This window comes from Fukomys damarensis, unplaced genomic scaffold (assembly GCF_012274545.1).
Source record: "Fukomys damarensis isolate Sample0158 unplaced genomic scaffold, DMR_v1.0_HiC HiC_scaffold_15, whole genome shotgun sequence".
In the NCBI taxonomy this organism is placed as follows: domain Eukaryota; kingdom Metazoa; phylum Chordata; class Mammalia; order Rodentia; family Bathyergidae; genus Fukomys; species Fukomys damarensis.
Genome location: NW_022900927.1, coordinates 22200870 through 22218800, shown reverse-complemented (window position 1 = coordinate 22218800; position 17931 = coordinate 22200870). Strand labels below are relative to the sequence as shown.

At 54.2% G+C, this 17931-nt stretch overlaps 1 protein-coding gene across 5 annotated transcripts in view; it reads left to right on the top strand.

The window, feature by feature from the left end:
• Window positions 1-6: 6 nt before the first annotated feature.
• Window positions 7-17931, top strand: part of Itga7 (integrin subunit alpha 7) — a 20691-nt gene continuing 2766 nt past the window's right edge. Inside the window, exons 1-25 of one of the 5 annotated variants that reach the window (XM_010644795.3) lie at window positions 61-348; window positions 5565-5692; window positions 5794-5873; window positions 6901-7156; window positions 7663-7794; window positions 8056-8175; window positions 8767-8974; window positions 9096-9289; window positions 9588-9676; window positions 9792-9919; window positions 10029-10124; window positions 10304-10365; window positions 10510-10679; window positions 11077-11226; window positions 11826-11941; window positions 12445-12637; window positions 12716-12796; window positions 12886-12965; window positions 13071-13145; window positions 13298-13400; window positions 14100-14276; window positions 14403-14534; window positions 16625-16738; window positions 16953-17051; window positions 17131-17256. In XM_010644795.3, the coding sequence (XP_010643097.1) occupies window positions 143-348; window positions 5565-5692; window positions 5794-5873; window positions 6901-7156; window positions 7663-7794; window positions 8056-8175; window positions 8767-8974; window positions 9096-9289; window positions 9588-9676; window positions 9792-9919; window positions 10029-10124; window positions 10304-10365; window positions 10510-10679; window positions 11077-11226; window positions 11826-11941; window positions 12445-12637; window positions 12716-12796; window positions 12886-12965; window positions 13071-13145; window positions 13298-13400; window positions 14100-14276; window positions 14403-14534; window positions 16625-16738; window positions 16953-17051; window positions 17131-17256 (3315 nt within the window). In that variant the 5' untranslated portion in view covers window positions 61-142. Of the gene's footprint in view, window positions 349-5564; window positions 5693-5793; window positions 5874-6900; window positions 7157-7311; window positions 7493-7662; window positions 7795-8055; window positions 8176-8676; window positions 8975-9095; window positions 9290-9587; window positions 9677-9791; window positions 9920-10028; window positions 10125-10303; window positions 10366-10509; window positions 10680-11076; window positions 11227-11825; window positions 11942-12444; window positions 12638-12715; window positions 12797-12885; window positions 12966-13070; window positions 13146-13297; window positions 13401-14099; window positions 14277-14402; window positions 14535-16624; window positions 16739-16952; window positions 17052-17130; window positions 17257-17931 lie in introns of those variants that run through there. The other 4 variants (XM_010644797.2, XM_033763666.1, XM_010644794.3 and 1 more) reach the window with 4 other exon arrangements.

Here is a 17931-nt window from a genome sequence, read left to right as displayed (position 1 = left end):
AGGGAGGGTGGCAGGGCGAAAGGTCCGAAGAGCTCCGCAAGAGCAGCCAGACCTGGGGACGCACCGACGCGCCCGGGGACGCCGAGGCTCGGAGCGCGACAATTTCCTTGAGCTGGCCAGGAGCGCGCGCCGGATTCGCCCCATGGCCCGGACTCGGAGCTGCGATCCCCGGGGGGCTCCCGGGATTCGTTCCCTTCTTGGTGCCTTGTTCGCCGGACTTCTCTTCCCACGCGCTGTCGCCTTCAACCTGGACGTGATGGGCGCCCTGCGCAAGGAGGGTGAACCGGGCAGCCTCTTCGGTTTCTCCGTGGCCCTGCACCGGCAGCTGCGGCCCCAAACCCAGAGCTGGTGAGTCACCGCCCCGCCCGGAGCCCCCAGGCCCAAGCCACAGATCACCCCTCCCCCAGCTCCTCGGCTACCTGGCCACCTTATCTATCTTCCCACATCCCTACCCGGAGCCTTGCCTACGCTGTCTTGGGTCTGCAGCCTACTCCCACTCAGGACTTGACTTCCAGGATCTTTGGGGGTGGTTGGGGAGCAAGGCTTTTGCTTTGCATTGGCAGGAAACCATCTCCTTTGCTTTTCTACCCAGCTTGCATCTTTGTCGCAGCCCCGGGTCTCTGGCTTCTCTTCTCCTGCAAAAGGCTAAGCTCCATCGGGGAGGAAGACTAACCATTCTGTCCCTGCCAGGGGCTGTGGGAGGGTCCGCGGTACATTTGCGAGGTGATTTTCTGCCAGGGCCTCACCATGGGGGTAGAGTGAAGGCTTCAGGGCACTGGGAGGCCAGGAGAGAGTGGCTGCCACTTTAGTGGCTCAGGACATCAGGAAAATTGGGAGAAGACCTGGGAGGGCCTGGCATTGGGCAGTGGTGGCTTGGTGTCTGCACTGCCTAGCGAGCACGTGGTAGTTCGGTGACAAGAGTGGCCTTAAGTAGCAGCAGCAGTGGCAGCAGCAGCAGTGAGATCCAGGAAGGATGCTGGCCAGGCTTCTCCCTTTCTTCCTCCTGAGGAAATTTCCAACTCCAGAAATCTCCGCGATAGAGGGAGGCTGGGAGAAGCTAGGGGCAGAGGCCAGTTCTAGTTCTCAGCATTTCAGGACCCCTGGGTGACGGACACACTTGTATGGAGCCTGTGGCTGGACCAGCCTCCTGTACCTTTGACTCTGAAAGGAAGACAAGAAGAAGAAAGCTTCCTGTCCTTCCTGCCAGGGGGCTTTTCTCTCTTCAGCCAGTGCCTAAGCCACATTAAGTGTCCATTACTGGGATCAATGCTGTCCACTGGGACTGTCTTCCTTCTACTACTGGCCTGGAGGCAGAGGGCAGGGACAAGAGCTCATTTCTCCTCGCCCACTGGATGTGGGGGCCAGCTTTAATCTTTCTTCTTCCATTGTCCCTGTCATCTGGGAGCAGGGTCTGTTGTCCCTAAAACTTGGGGGAGATAGAAAGTAACTGACTTCATTTCTGCCAGTCACTTCCTCCCTCATCTCTGTCTCTCTCACTCCCTCTCTCCCTCCCTCCTTCCCCCCTTTGCCAGAGTTCCAGGGCTGGAGGCCTTTTTAGGACATGCTGAACTCTGAGCTATTTCCAGGCAAATTCTAGGTTATTTTTAATAGCTTGGTCTCTTGTCATTTCCCCTTTGTCTCTGAAGGTGGCCCCTGATTCTGTCTCCCACTGGGGGCATTCCCAGAGGGCCTGACTACCTAACCCAGTCTTTGCTCCAGCAGGGGGCGCTCTGCTGCTTGATGGCACTGGAAAGTCAGGTACCTTGCTCAGGCCCTAGCATTTGAATTGCAGGTTGCTTTCCTTGGCACCCACTGATGGAGAAACCTTTCTTGTTTTCAGTTTAACCTCTGGATGAGACTTTGAGGTCTAACCTTCTTACTCTGCTCTGTGGTTGCAGCTTCATTTATTTCCACTCACTGTATAATGGCCATAAACAATAGAACTGCCACATGGAGTTGTCTGAGGATTAAGCTTTTTTTTTCTTTTTTTTTTGGTACCGGGGATCTAACTCAGATCCTTGTGCTTTCAAGGCAGGCGGTGGAACTACTGAGCTAAATCCCCGGCCCCTTAAGCGTTCTTAATATATGCCAAATCCATAGAATAAAACACAGCTGATAACGAATGGTATGAAAGTGATACTATGAAATGCTGTAATTCTTGAATTGTGATTCACAGAGCTAGAGAGCAGCTTTAGCCTTATTGCGTCCTGGATCCCAAGGGCTGGCTAGAGGGTCCTTAGGCTGAGCCAGCTGCCCCTGGCCAAGCAGCCTTCCCAATGGGCTACCTGGACCAAAGGGGTTTGAGAGGGACTGGACTTGAGCTGGAGCCCTGGCACGTGTAGAGTCTAGAGGTACATTGGTAGTGGGTTACTGCTTTGTTTACACTTAGGGGGACCCCAGCTTCCAACACTTTTTTCTCCTCTCTTTGGTGGCTGCTGTTCTGTTGGGAGGCCTGGAGTGGCTGGGGCTCATGGGGTGAAGCCAGGAAGAACCATGTGGCTGGAGCAGGGATGGAGGGGCTGGGGTGGCTGTGTGTGGGTCCTTTGGTTCTAGGAAGAAGTGGCTGGTTTCTTTTCCATCTAGAGTGGGGCTGGGCTTGTCTATTCACTTAGCTTCTTTCTTCCACATGGGCCCTGTCTTCTTCCTACTTTTGGCCTCCAGGGGAGATGTGAGCATGGAACACTTTAGCCTCCTAGGGTACTCAGTGGTGTGCTGACCAGCTGAAGCACTGGGTGTCTCTCTTAGATACCTCTGAGCATTCGCATAGGGTGTGGGATCAGGAAAGGACAGGATAAGATAATACATACTAAGTCTCTCAGGAGATGTTCCCGGCTGTGTTTGAAGGTGGGGGTGCTGCTGACTTGTCTGAAGATTGGTACCTGTATGCACAGGTCTCTGTCACGTAGATTCCTTTTTAGTCCAGAGTACCCTCCTCTTTTCTTCTTTGTCTTCTTTTTCTGGAGTGGTCTTATAGGGGCAGATTAGAGGGACATAGATTAAAAAAAAATGGGGCAAAACCTGATATAAAATCATCACATGCTTATCTGTGTAAGATTGTCACATAACATAGGGTGTGGGATCAGGAAAGGATAGGATAAGATAATACATACTAAGTCTCTCAGGAGATGTTCCCGGCTGTATTTGAAGGTGGGGGTGCTGCTGACTTGTCTGAAGATTGGTACCTGTATGCACAGGTCTCTGTCACGTAGATTCCTTTTTAGTCCAGAGTACCCTCCTTTTTTCTTCTTTTTCTTCTTTTTCTGGAGTGGTCTTATAGGGGCAGATTAGAGGGACATAGATTAAAAAAAATGGGGCAAAACCTGATATAAAATCATCACATGCTTATCTGTGTAAGATTGTCACATGTTTATCATGTACCATGTGCTTGAGAAAATGTACCTTACTATATCCTTCTGGAAGTGCTCACTTCAGCAGCACATATACTAAATGTATCTTTGTGAAAGTGCTACTTATATTTGCTGTATGCTGACTTTGTCCCCTTCCCAGAAACTTAGGGGGACCCCAGACTAAGATCCCGATTGGCGTAGACCACACCAATGAATGAAACAGTTATTTTAAAAAATCAGCTTACCCCTATGAGTCTGAGGCACACCTCACACTCACCAGGCATCCCCAGCAGCCACCCCAGTCTTGCAGCACCACTCTGCTGCTGAGATGGCTTTTTGGCTTTCTCTGCTTTTGCTACTTCAGATAAACTTGCACTTTGTGCCATATCAGTCTTGACTCCCCCATTTTTTGCTAAGAGCCCCCACTTCTTCATTCTTTGCTGGAGTGAGGGCAAGGACCCGAAGAGAGGTTATTGTGGGGACCCCAACCCCCTCTCAGAATCCCCCCGCTGTATGCAGCAGCCTCAGTGTTTTGAGGACAGGCCAGTCATTGGCAGGAATGGTGGATCTGAATTCCAGGATAACTGCTTCATGTCTTTGAATGAGTTTGCTCATGTGGAAGACAAGAAAGGAAGCCTTATCTCATAGGGTTGTTGTGAAGATCGAAAGGATAGTGCATGTGACTTGACTCACCTGCTGCCTGGCCCATATGTGGAGAGCGCTATTTCTTTATATCTCTTGAGTCTAGCTTGGGGCCTGACGCACAGTAATTGCTGACTAAGTACCTCTTTCTTGTCTTACCAGTGTCAGACTGGGGGCCTGGCATATGATAAAGTGTCAAGAAAGTTAAATTTTTTTTTTTTTTTGAGATGGGGTCTTGCTGAATTGCTCAGGTTGGCTTAAAATTCTCAGTCCTCCTGCCTCAGCCTCCTGAATAGCTGGGCTGATAGGCATGTGCCCTCACGCCCTGCTTGATAATAGTCGTTGAATGAACGCCGCACGGTTGTGCTCTTCCTCACTGCTCCCCATCCCCCTTCACTTGACACGGGCTCTGACGAGGAGCGACAGCTGCTGAGCGATGAGGAGAACTTGTGGGAAGGAGCATGGCGCTGTGCCTCCCCCTCCCGCTTCAGACCTGGCTGAGTGCCCCACAGATGCCTGGCTGTCATACTGTCTGGCAGTTTTGGGCTTCACCCCTCAGGAAGAGAGACGGAAGAAGAGGGTGGGAGAGAGGCCGTGAGGTTTGTCTTGCCTCCACTTTTGAGTGTTTCCTGCTGCACAGAGAGGAGCCATGTAGTCCGCTGGGTGTCAGTCACCTCACCTGATCCCTTCCTTGACTCCTGGCCTGGGGGTTCATCCCCAGGGGACCCAGGCCGCCTCCATTCCCAGCACTTGCCTCCCCTGAGGAAGATGGCTTGGCCGTGATCATGGAAAATTGTCCTGCCAAGAAAGCTGTAGCTGGGAAAGAGGCTGAGGGGGAGGTAGGAGAGAAGATGGTGAGGGTGGGGGTGGGGGTGGGAGGAAAGAGGACCATGGATGTTGGTGGAAGAGCGCTGGGGAATGGGATTCAGGGCGTGGGAGGGGACTGGGGATAGGATTGGAGACAGAGTGAGAAACTGGTTTCTACATCCATGCCAACACAGTGTGACTGGTAGAATCCTGACTGGCAGAGCCGCTGGGTGGGGTGGGTTTTTTCTTTGTTGGGCCCCTGAGGTGGGGAAGCAGGTCCTTTCTCACTTCCTTCTCAGCCTCTGAGGCTGGTCCCTGAGCTGGCCAGTCTGGGCCCCTGTTGTTCTTGCTCCCAGAATTCCTGGCATTTCTGGCAGAGTTTCAACTGGATCGGGGCTGGGGAGGAGGGCAGAGCCTGGGGATGGGGCCAGGCAGTGGGTGGGAAGGCCTGGTCAGGAACAGGTGCGGGAACAGGCAGTTCTTTCAAATCAGTGGTGCTGCCTGGCCTAGTCTGGTTGGCATGGTGTGTGTTTCTGTGTGTGTCTACTGTGCATCTGGTCCTTCATCCAAAGAGTATGTGCATGTGTAACATGCTGACTGATTGTTTGGGCAAATGTGTTAATGTGTCCTTGCTAGAGTTTGAGAAAAATGACTTTTTCTCCTTTTCTTTGGTCCTTGAACACTGCTCGGCACCTAGGGATTAAGCCTGGGCAACTCTGGGGAGGTTGGAGCACCCTTCTCTAACTCTGGTCCTGCCCCATTGTGCAGGCTTCTCATGGGCGCTCCCCAGGCCCTGGCTCTTCCTGGACAGCAGGCGAATCGCACTGGAGGCCTCTTTGCTTGTCCTCTGAGCCCGGATGAGACTGACTGCTACAGAGTGGACATCGACCAGGGAGGTGAGGCCTGGAGCAGTAGAGCGGGCCAAGCACAGGAGGAGGGGAAGAGAGAGAACTTGTCCTCTTCTTCCATCCTCTGATTCCCAGTGTCTTGCCTCCAGCTGATGTGCAGAAGGAGAGCAAGGAGAACCAGTGGCTGGGAGTCAGTGTTCGGAGCCAGGGACCTGGGGGCAAGATTGTTGTGAGTACTGACTGCTTCTTGTGACTGAATGCAAGGGTGCTGCTGCTGCTGCTGCTGAGTGTGTGGGGTGTGGTGGACTTATGCTGTGATTCCCAGGGCCTTTGGGGGATATAAAAAGTATAAGATGTGGTCTCTATACATTTATACATTTGAAAGCATCTAATCATCCAGCTATTTGCCCAGCTCTTATTGAGAACCTTCACAGCATCAGGCATTGTGCTAGTTACTGAGAGAATATCTAAAGACAGGAGGAAGGTCCTACTAACTAGTTGCAGAGATTCTCATTTTTCTTTTTTTCTCTTTCACTAACTTGGAATTACCAGTACAAATCACTGTGGGGCCAAATATGATTAACACTAAGTGAGTGATCCAGTCCCCGGTCCAGGAGTACAAAGGAGAAGAGGAAGTATTCCTGCAGGTGTGATGATTTGAGCCAGGCTTTTAAGAATGGGCACGAGCCAGGCATGGTGGGCATGCCTGTAATCCCAGTTACCCGGGAGACTAGGCAGGAGGATGGCAGATTCAAGGCTAGCCTGAGCAAGTTAGTGAGACCCTGTCTCAAAGAAAAAAGGATTGGAGTTGTAACTCAGTGGTAGAGTGCTTGCTTAGTATGTGCCAGGCCCTGGGTTCATCGCTAGCACTGTAAAAACAAAACACAACAATAAAACACAAACGTCCAGGGACAGGATCAAATTTAGTATCTTGCAGGATTGTTTTAGGATCAGAGATGATGTGTCCTTCATTTGTGTATCTCTGGGAGTCCAGGCAGACTGTGAAGCAAGGACTTCTTCCTGCAAAGGCAAATACGTGGGTACATGTGGGAGACTGAGTAATGTGAGGATTTGTTTAACACTGGCTGGGTGGTGGTGCTTAAGTGATGCTGACATAGAGGTGAGTGTGTGTGCGTGTGTGCACGTGCGCGTGTGTGTATGTGTGTGTGTGTGTGCGCGCGTCTATCAAATGTCTGGTGTGGCAGTGGGCAAGTCCCTGGCACACAAAAGTAAATGAACTTTCCTCCCTTCCCTAGACATGTGCCCATCGATACGAGTCAAGGCAGCGAGTGGACCAGATCTTGGAGACACGGGATGTGATTGGCCGCTGCTTTGTGCTAAGCCAGGACCTGGCCATCCGCGACGAGTTGGACGGTGGGGAGTGGAAGTTCTGTGAGGGGCGCCCCCAGGGCCACGAACAGTTTGGGTTCTGCCAGCAGGGCGCAGCTGCTGCCTTCTCCCCTGACAGCCATTACCTCCTCTTTGGGGCTCCAGGAACCTATAACTGGAAGGGTGAGTCACTTCTTAGGGGAGAAAGGAACCAAAGCCTTCTCCTATCCCAGAGAGAGATGGTGACGGCCGGCACCTGGCCGAGCATGACCACACGTTCACTGGCATATTGTCCCGGGGCACTGCCATACCTTCCGTCCCATCCCGCTAGCCCACACACAAATGGGGGTCCCTCCTGTCCTCCGCATGGCCAAGCGTTCCTCCACGTGCTGGCATGAACCCCACGCGCATGGCTGGGCATGCCCACCCAGCCCGGCCTGCATGCCCCGTCACAGCAGCCCACACCTCATCACTGCCATTCCCGTCTCCGCACGCTGCCGCTGGCTGAGTTGCCGCTCGGTGAGTGTGATGCCGGTTCGAGGGACCCCAGGGTGCTTGGGCCGGGAGAAGGTGGAGAGGGAGCTGGAAAGGAGAGGAGGGACTTCTCTGTGTGCTGGTCTAATTCAGTGTCCAGCCTGAGGGGGGCTTCTTGCTCCCTACCCTGGGCACTAACTGGACTGTCCTTGCAGGCACGGCCAGGGTGGAGCTCTGTGCGCAGGGCTCGCCGGACCTGGCCCACCTGGACGACGGGCCCTACGAGGCGGGGGGCGAGAAGGAGCAGGACCCCCGCCTTATCCCAGTCCCTGCCAACAGCTACTTTGGTAGGGACCCCTCCCCGGGCCCGGAGCCACTCTAACCCTCTGCTCCTCTCTCTTGTCCTCCCTCTCCATGCTCCCATCCTTCTGTCTCTGTCTGTCTCTCCGTCTCTCTTACCTCTGAGGTCTCTGTGTCTCTTTGGTTTTCTTCCTCCACCTCTTCCTCTGCCACTCTCTGGCATTTCTGTCCTGCTCTTTCTCCTTCCTCTGTGGTCCCTTCTCTGGATGTCCTTTCCCTGGTGTCTTTCCCCCTCCTGCTCCACACAGGGTTGCTTTTTGTGACCAACATTGATAGCTCAGACCCCGACCAGCTGGTGTATAAAACCTTGGACCCCGCTGACCGGCTCCCAGGACCAGCCGGAGACTTGTCCCTGAATAGCTACTTAGGTTTGTACGCCCCACCTCTGGGGCTGTGGGCATGGCCTGGCCTCCCCTCCTCCCCCAGGGGACATCTTTCCTGTCCTACTCCCCTCCCCTGGGAAACAGATATTGGGCTCAAATTGCAGAGAAGAGCTCGTCCAGCGACCTGGCCTGAGAAGAGGAGGCCTCAAGGGGGTGTCCTTGGGGCTGTGAGCAGGGGTCTTCATGGGGGACCACCCTGGAGCACTGAGAGGGACAGGGCTGAGGCTCCTGGGAAGGACGGGCCTGACCTGTAGGGGGCTTCCTCTGAGGGTGGAGCGAGGTCTAGCCTTGTGGGTAAGTCCTCCCACTGTCTCCCCTGCATCCCTCTGCAGGGGAAGTGGAAACGAGGCCTGGTGAGACTGGCTGTGACCCCCACTTCCCCCTCCGTCCATTGAGGACAGGAGGGCTGCCTAGGCCTGGAAGGGCAGGAAGGGTGGTTTAGCTGCAGCAGAGATGATTTGGGGTGCCTCTACCTTTTGCCTCCAGACCTCTTGGGATGTGCAGGTTGGGAGCTGTGGCACACCTGGCCTCTGAGTCTTGGGGAAACACTCAGTGGAAAGTCACCTTCTCACCTAGGTTTTGCCATTGACTCTGGGAAGGGTCTGGTACGTGCAGATGAGCTGAGCTTTGTGGCAGGGGCCCCCCGTGCCAACCACAAGGGAGCTGTGGTCATTCTTCGCAAGGACAGCGCCAGTCGCTTGGTGCCTGAAGTTGTGCTCTCAGGAGAGCGCCTGACTTCTGGCTTTGGCTACTCCCTGGCTGTGGCAGATCTCAACAATGACGGGTGAGAGGGGACGGGGTGGACCTGACACTGGTCTGGGAGGTATGAGCACCTTCTGGCATCTTCTCTTCACTCCCTTGGCCACAGAGGAACCCGCTGACCGACCATCTCCTTCTCTCCGTAGCTGGTCAGACCTGATAGTGGGTGCACCCTACTTCTTTGAGCGCCAAGAAGAGCTGGGTGGTGCTGTGTATTTGTACATGAACCAGGGTGGTCACTGGGCAGGAGTCTCTCCACTTCGGCTCTGTGGCTCCCCTGACTCCATGTTCGGGATCAGCCTGGCTGTGCTGGGGGACCTCAACCAAGATGGCTTCCCAGGTGTGGATGGGAACAGGAAAGGCTCAGTGGAGGAGGTGGCAGGGAGGGATTCAGAAGGTCTCAGTGGCCAGGGGGTGGTCTTCTGAGGGCTCAGGGAGAGAAGGAACCTGGGCTCACATCTGAATTGGTTTGTGACTTCGAGTGAATTACTTGACCTTTCTCCCTGGAGAGAGTGGTTGAGAGGATTGAAAATAATGTGTGTGAAGTGCCTGGGACTTAGTAGTGGCTCCATAAACCAGAACATACGTTATGCAGGACTGAGTGGCTGAGGGAAATGCCTTTTCCCCATGGCCCTCAGACATTGCTGTGGGAGCTCCTTTCGATGGGGATGGGAAAGTCTTTATCTACCACGGGAGCAGCCTGGGTGTCATCACCAAACCTTCACAGGTGAGGTCGTTGTTGGAATGAGGGAATGGGTGTGGGTGGATTGGGAGCCACAGAGGGCAGGGGAGGGAGAGCAGGGAGGAGGCAGGGTTTTAGGAGGCTGACTGCTGGTCACCAGGTGCTGGAGGGCGAGGCTGTGAGCATCAAGAGCTTTGGCTACTCTCTGTCGGGTGGCCTGGATGTGGACGGGAACCATTACCCAGACCTGCTTGTGGGCTCCCTGGCGGACACCGCGGTTCTCTTCCGGTGAGCCTTTGCTCGGCTCTGCCTTCTCCTCCCTGAGGCCGTTAACCCCTACCTGGAACTCTGACCCCACTCATGTTCCCTGCCCCCTGGACCCAACTTGCACCCCTAGGGCCAGACCTGTCCTCCACGTTGCCCATGAGGTCTTCATTGCCCCACGGGTCATCGACTTAGAGCAACCCAACTGTGCTGGTGGCCACTCTGTCTGGTGAGGTGGGGTCCGAGGGGAGGGCTGAAGAAGCTGCCAGGGTCCAGTGGCCGCCTCTCCCTTTCTCAGCTAAGTTTGGGGCTGGGTGTTGGGCTGTGGCAAGATGTGGGGTTGGGGCTGGGGTCTTGGTCTCTCAGCCTTGTTTGGCTCAAGACCCCTCCCCGCTTTTGCCTCCACAGTGTGGATCTAAGGATTTGTTTCAGCTACACTACAGTGCCCAACAGCTACAGCCCTATTGTGGGTGAGTGGTGTCCCCTACCACTGCTTACCCTGCTGGGTTTCCAGGGTAGTCACTGTAGGGTGGAGAAGGGGCACCTTGGGGACAGTGACGGATACAAGGGTTTCCCAGCTCACTGGCTCCTCTCTCCCCCACCACACACTGTAGCCTTAGATTACTTATTAGACGGGGACACAGACCGGAGGCTCCGGGGACAGGTTCCCCGGGTGACCTTCCTGAGCCGTGGCCCGGATGACCCCAAGCACCAGGCCTCGGGCACTGTGTGGCTGAAGCATCAGAATGACCGAGCCTGTGGAGACACCATGTTCCAGCTGCAGGTAGGCACTGGGGCCTGGCCTCTGAGTGGCCTTCTCACGGCAGGTCTCTTCCTTCAGTGTGCTTAGCCGCTTCTTCGCTAGGACTCTGAATGCTCATTCTGGGATTGAGATATTGGAGCCTCCCTTCCGGGCTCATCTCCTCCTCACTCCTGCCTTGCGTGCACCTCCTGTCAAGTCCTGCACTCCCTGGGGGTGGTGATGGCAGGGTCTGTCATATCTGGTCTCAAAGCTTGGGTCCCGGCTCTCCCTCCTTCCCCTACAGCAGTCTCCCTTCTCCTTGCTCAGTTCTCTACCTCTGTTCTCCCTGAACTTCTTTCCAAGTTTCAGAATCTGTCCTCGCTCTTGCTGGGACCATAGGCTGGGTTGTTCCAGTGAGAGACAAACTTTCTCTTCCTAGGAGAATGTCAAAGACAAGCTTCGGGCCATTGTGGTGACCTTGTCCTACAGTCTCCAGACCCCTCGGTTCCGGCGCCAGGCTCCTGGGCAGGGGCTGAACCCGGTCCCCCCCATCCTCAATGCTTACCAGCCCAGCACCCAGCGGGCAGAGGTGAGCATGGGAAGAGGTGCTGGGAGGGTGATGACCGTCATCCCTCACCAGTGACTTAGTCTCCTCTGACTGAGGAGGTGACACTCATTCGCCACTTGCAAAGCTCTTCTGGAGTGTGGCCCCAAGGGTTCCTTATATCTTTAGGTGCTGTCACAAGTAGACTGTAAGATGTGAAATGGCCCAACTGACATGTGTGCCTAGTCCTAAAGGATGGTGCTCCTCCGTCCAGGCTGACGGGGCTCTGTCATCTTCAGATGCAGCTTCCAAGGTCCTGAAGTCACCTCCCTCCCATTCAGCTGGAAGGGGGAACATGCAGCTTCTTGCATGGTCCTCGGGGACAGCCTGAGGGTAGGGATGTACCACCCTGCACATTCTGAGGGAATGTGGTCCGGCTGTGGACTAGCCTTCTGGCCTGTAACGTAGCACGCAACACGCCCATCATTTTATAGCTCAGAGTGGTTAAGTGATGAGTCCAATATCAGCCAGTAAACAGCAGATCTGGAGTCGTTTAATCCTGTGACACTCCAACGTACTATGTGCTTTGGGGACATGTTCAGTCCGTGCCCCTAGGAATCACCCTCTCCCCAATCTCTTCCCAGATCCACTTCCTGAAGCAAGGCTGTGGTGAAGACAAGATCTGTCAGAGCAATCTACAGCTGGTACAGGCCCGCTTCTGCTCCCGGGTCAGCAACGCCGAGTTCCAGCCTCTGCCCATGTGAGGGGGCGGCAGCATGCGGTGGCGGTGGTGGGGAAGAGCTCAAGTAATGTGAGCAGGAAATTTGGGAAGACCAGGCAGAGGGAGGGCCTGAGTCAGAGGAGACTGAAGAAGGCTGGCGAGGACCAGCTGATGATTCAGAACATAGAGGCCCTGGTGAAGATTAGTCCTTAAAATCAACCTCTTAGCTTCACACTTACATACTTACCATCGTGTCATCTTCAGGATACTGTGAAGTAGGAATTGTTAGTCCCATTTTACAGATGGTAAGCTGCGGCCTAGAGAGGTTAAGTTTCTTACCCAGGGTGACTAAGTGGTGGAGCTGGGATGAGCACAGAGGTCCCCTGACTCACTCTCGCCTAGAAAGACCTGGCATGGCCTGGTGGGTGACTTGGGGGCCTGAGGTGTCAGGAGAGGCTCTGGGTGTGGAGGCAGTGGAGGGTGGCTGGGGTGACTGGGTAGGGAGAGAGCTCACTCAGAATGAGTGGGATCCGGCCCTCTAGGGACGTGGATGGGAGGACCGCCCTGTTTGCACTGAGTGGGCAGCCAGTCATCGGCCTGGAGCTGATGGTCACCAACCTGCCCTCGGACCCAGCCCAGCCCCAGGCTGATGGGGACGATGCCCACGAAGCCCAGCTCCTGGTCACTCTTCCCGCCTCACTGCATTACTCAGGAGTCCGGGCCCTGGACCCTGCGGTGAGGACCTAGGGCAGGGAGGGGTGAGGTCTTGGCTTCTAGTGCCCCACACTGACCTGAGCTTCCATCCTACTCCAGGAGAAGCCTCTCTGCCTGTCCAATGAGAACGCCTCCCACGTCGAGTGTGAGCTGGGGAACCCTATGAAGAGAGGTGCCCAGGTTGGCCCTTTCTGCCCTTAGCCCTGTCCGAGTGGCCCCCTCTTATGCCCTGGCCCACCCCTGACTCTTCTGTCACTCTGCTGGCCTAGGTCACCTTCTACCTCATCCTCAGCACCTCTGGGATCACCATTGAGACCACGGAGTTAGAGGTGGAGCTGCTGTTGGCCACGTGAGCCTGGGGGTGCAGAGTGAGGGTACTGGGGGCAGTGGGATCAGCCTCGTGGACCCACAGGGCATGCCTGTGCCTGCTGCCCACATGTGCCCCCGTCCACAGGATCAGTGAGCAGGAGTTGCATCCGATCTCTGTTCGAGCCCATGTCTTCATTGAGCTGCCGCTGGCCATTACAGGGTAAGCCCTGTCCAAGTGGGCACTTCTGCTGGAGGGTGGGGGCCTCACCACTTCCACACCCTGACCTGGGCTCTGCCTCACTTTACCCTGGAGACCCTTTCTTAGCCAGTCCCCAGGCCTCCTCAGTCCTTGTTTTGACCCCTTCTCACCAGGGTGGCCATACCCCAGCAACTCTTCTTCTCTGGTGTGGTGAGGGGCGAGAGTGCAATGCGGTCTGAGCGGGATGTGGGCAGCAAGGTCAAGTATGAGGTCACGGTAAGTGTCCTGGCCGTGGCCCCTTCATGGGCCCCTCCCTTCTTGGCAAAGAGGACAAACTGAGACACATACCCAGGGCTGGGCTCTTCTCCCATAGGCAACATGGTGGGGCCCTTGTTCTGCATCTGGACTTGGGCTTTGGGCAGATGCTCTGGCTGGGGTCCTGCTGACCATTTCCTGGTCACTTTGACTGTCTCTCCTGTTGGACTTGGACACTGTGAGGGTTCAGAGAACCTTCTTTGTTGGGGCTTCAGCTCAGGGATGGGACCTTGCAGCAGAGTGGACATCTATCTTTAGGTCAGTTGCCTTGGTGTGGCTGGGGGCCTTGCTCATACCTTCTCAGGACACCTCCACGTTTTCCTCGGTTCAGTGTGGGGAAAGAATGGTGTGTAGAGGCTGGGTGTGGTGGTGTATGCCTGTGATCCCAGCACTTGGGGACTGAGGCAGGAGGATCGCTGTGAGTTTGAGGCCAGCCTGGGCTGCATAGTGGGTTCAAGGCCAGCCTGAATTACATACCGAGATCCTATCTCAAAAAGCAAAAGCAACAACAACATCAAAAGTGTGTTGTCTGGTGTAGAATCTGAGTCTTTGTTGAATCTATGCTTCCTGGACCCCCTCAGCATGTCCCCTTCATCTCTATAAGGTTAGGGCCTTCTCAGAACCTGCTCCCCCTTCCTTCATACCGTCTTTGGCCCACAGGTCTCCAACCAAGGCCAGTCACTCAACACCCTGGGCTCTGCCTTCCTCAACGTCATGTGGCCCCATGAGATTGCCAATGGGAAGTGGCTGCTGTACCCCATGCGGGTGGAGCTGGAGGGCGGGCAAGGGCCTGGGCAGAAAGGGCTCTGTTCTCCCAGGCCCAATATCCTCCATCTGGTAAGGCTTATTTAAGCAGGGGTGGGTGGGGTGCCATCCTCGGGGAGGGTCATCGTGGGGCTGGGGTCTTGGGGATGGGTGATGAGAGCGGCACTCACCAGTCCCTTCCTCCCTCCCCATATCCAGGATGTGGACAGCAGGGATAGGAGACGGCGGGAGCTGGAGCAGCCAGAGCAGCAGGAGCCTCATGAGCAGCCGGAGCCCAGCACGTCCTGGTGGCCAGTGTCCTACGCTGAGAAGAAGAGGAACATCACCCTGGTGAGGGTGCATGCTGTCACCCCAGCTTTCTGTTCAAACCTAGCCTGGGCAATTTTGTGAGATGCTGGCTCAAAATAGCCCAGGGTGATGGTCTCGGGTTCAATCCCCAATACTGGGACAAGTTGGCAAGATAGTTTGCAGCAAAACTTGAGGGTGGGGGTGACTTTGCTGCAGCTGCTGATAGTACAGACCCCCCAGTCCAGATGCTCAGCACTTGACTTACAGCCAGTTGACCAAGACATTGACTCCCCTCGCATGTATGTGAAACATCGCACTTCATAGGGACTGGGATGAGGTCAGCCATCTTTGAGATGTTTGTTCTTTTGAGCTCAATTGGTGCTTGATTTTCATAATGTCAAAAGCATTTTTTTGAGGTTCTTGTGGTCAAAATTACAATGTATTACACGTGACTCATTAACTCGCCCCCTTTCGTGCAGTTCTGCTTCTCTCCTTTCCTCCTTTCTCATCTAGTTCTGTTCATGACGTGGATTTGTTGAACAAATGAGCACATGCCGTGTGCTTGTCCCTTCTAGGGTTGGTAGTGGGGCAGTGGAAAGGTGGTGACGACGCCGGTTAGAGGGTGTTTGGCTTTGTTGTAGGTGGACCTCAGGTATGGAAGGGTGAGCAGGGGCCTGGTGCCCTCTGCCTGGGAAGGGAGCTCCAGAAGGCATGGCCAGAGGCAGACTGAAGAACCCGGGACGGTGATCCTGGGAACCTGCTATTGCTCAACTATGGGGTTGGTCCTGGCTTTGGCACAGGACTGACAGCCTCTGAGAGGCCTCCCTTTTTAATATGGACTTGGAAATAGATTATATTTATTTATTTTTAATTGGTAAAACTCAATATTTATCATGGGTTTTGTTTTGATTTGTTTTTGTTTCTTTTTCCAGTACCAAGGATAAAACTCAGGATGTTGCACTTGAAAGGCAGGCACAACACCACTGAGCTAAATCCCCAGCCCCAACATGGTGTTTTGAAAATGTGTATACATTGTGGGATGGCCAGTTGAGCAGATTACTATAACTTGCCTCACACACTTCTTTTTTGTGATATAAACACTGGAAATGTATTCTCTGTGATTTTGAGAAATATATTATTATTACTAGTAGTCACCATGATGTAGAATAATAGATCCCTTCAGTTTATTCCTCCTGCCTGCCTGAAGCTTTGTGCCCTTTGGCCAGCATCTCCCTGCCCCGTCCCCACTCCGACTCTGGGTAGTGGCCACTCTGCTCTCTCCTGCTGTGAGTTCATCTTTCCCACACTCCTCATATGGGTGAGATCATGCAATATTTGTCTTTCTGTGTCTGGCTTATTTCACTTAACATCACATCTGAAATAGATTCTTTTATATGCCATTGAGGCAGATGGCCTCGCTTTTAAACAAATTGACGAAAGATTCTTGAATTGCTCAAAGGTGGCAAAATAAAAGATGACTCAAAGAATTCAGTTGCCCTCAAAGCTGTTCTTCGGTACATGGGTGCTGGCATGATGAATATGATGTATCTTTTAGGCAAATGGGTTACTGATGGTGAACGGGCCAAATGGGTTTATGTCAGGCCAGAAAGGAGCCTGGGCAGAGTCCCCTGCCTCCTTCATCAGTTTGGACTTAGTCAAAGATGTGGTTTTGCCAAATATGGACCTGACTTCCAATATCTGCTCCATCATTTACTAGCTTTGCTAGTTCTGTGACCTGAGGCAGGCTGGCCATCTTTTCTTCTGGGCCTCAGTTTCCTCCTTTGAAAAGTGATGTAATGATACGCACCTCGTAGGAGCTGTGGAGGGTAAGTGTGTGCCTCATAGGAAGTAGGTGCTCCATAAATGAGACCATCGTTAGGGGGCCTAAGCATTACTTGGGGAGACGATTCTGCCTGTCGCTATGAAGTAAGAGTCCTCCTCTCTTCCACCCCCATGCATTGCAAAGGCAAATAACTCAGTTTGGAGTGGGCAGCTGTTTTGGACCATAGGGCTACTTTGCAAAGACTTCCCAGTGGAGAGGAACTTGAGGCTGGGTAAGGAAAATGAGAGAAATGGTAGGCTCAGTGGAGTGGGGCTGAGCAGCTCAGAGCCCTGTGTGTCCTTGTCCCCAGGACTGTGCCCAGGGCACAGCCAAATGTATGGTGTTCAGCTGCCCACTCTACAGCTTCGACCGAGCGGCCGTGCTGCGCGTCTGGGGCCGCCTCTGGAACAGCACCTTTCTGGAGGTAAGACTACTGCGGGGCTGCAGGCTGGCTTTCTTCTTCTGCAAAAGCCCCATCAAAACTCACTTCTGTCTCTTCCCTGTCCCAATGCAGCACGAGCTTAACCGTAGCTGGGCAGAAACATCCTCTGGGTTGGACACCAGTCCATCTCTAACTTCAGGATCTGGGTGGGGGTCGTGGGGCATTTGGGAGCAGGGTGTCCTTCCTGCTTCCTTAGGAGTACTCAGCTGTGAAGTCCCTGGAAGTGATTGTGCGAGCCAACATCACAGTGAAGTCCTCCATCAAGAACTTGGTGCTGAGAGACGCCTCCACGGCGGTGAGCTGCAGGGCGGGCATGGGCAGGTGGGGCACCCTCTTCTGTCCTGCTCTTACACCACTGACTCCTTGCCTCCCAGATCCCAGTGATGGTATACTTGGACCCCATGGCTGTGGTGGCAGAAGGGGTACCCTGGTGGGTCATCCTCCTGGCTGTGCTGGCCGGGCTGCTGGTGCTGGCGCTGCTGGTGCTGCTCCTATGGAAGGTGAGGCTTGAGGAGCAGTGGGGCTGCTGGGACTACACTTCCTCGTCAGGCAGGCGGCCTACTGTATTCGCCCACGCACTGGCATATTCAGTGACTCTACCCTGAGTGCTTACCCTGCTTGTACCGGGTGCTGTTTCTGGCCCTGGACATTTCAAGGATGAATCAGGTATAGATCTTGTCCTTGGATTTCATAGCTCATGGAGTTGGTGAGCCTTGTAGTTGAGAACAAACCAGAATGTGTTGAGAAAGTGTGAGCTCAGAAGAAGGAAGACTTGAGGCGACCCTGGAGCCAGCCTTAGAGGGAGGTGGGGTAGTAGGGTGTGCCTGTGGGGCCCAGGGAGTAGGTGGGCCTGAGCCTTCCAGAAGGACCACGGAGGCAGGGAAGTGTAGCCTTATTCAACCAGAGTACAGCAGTGACGGTTATAAAGGAAGCGGTGGTCAGAAGTGTAGAGAACTAACTCCAGGGAGCTTGGCGGGGATGAGCTTGGAGTGGCCACATGCCAGGCTCCAGATACACACGTAGCTCTAACAGAATCTTCTTAGCATCGGGGCTCAACATAAAAGGACACATGCGGGGCTGGGGACTTAGCTCAGTGGTTCTGCTGCCTGCCTCACAAGCACAAGGACCCGAGTTTGATCCCTAGTACCAAAAAAAAAAAAAAAAAAAAAAAAAAA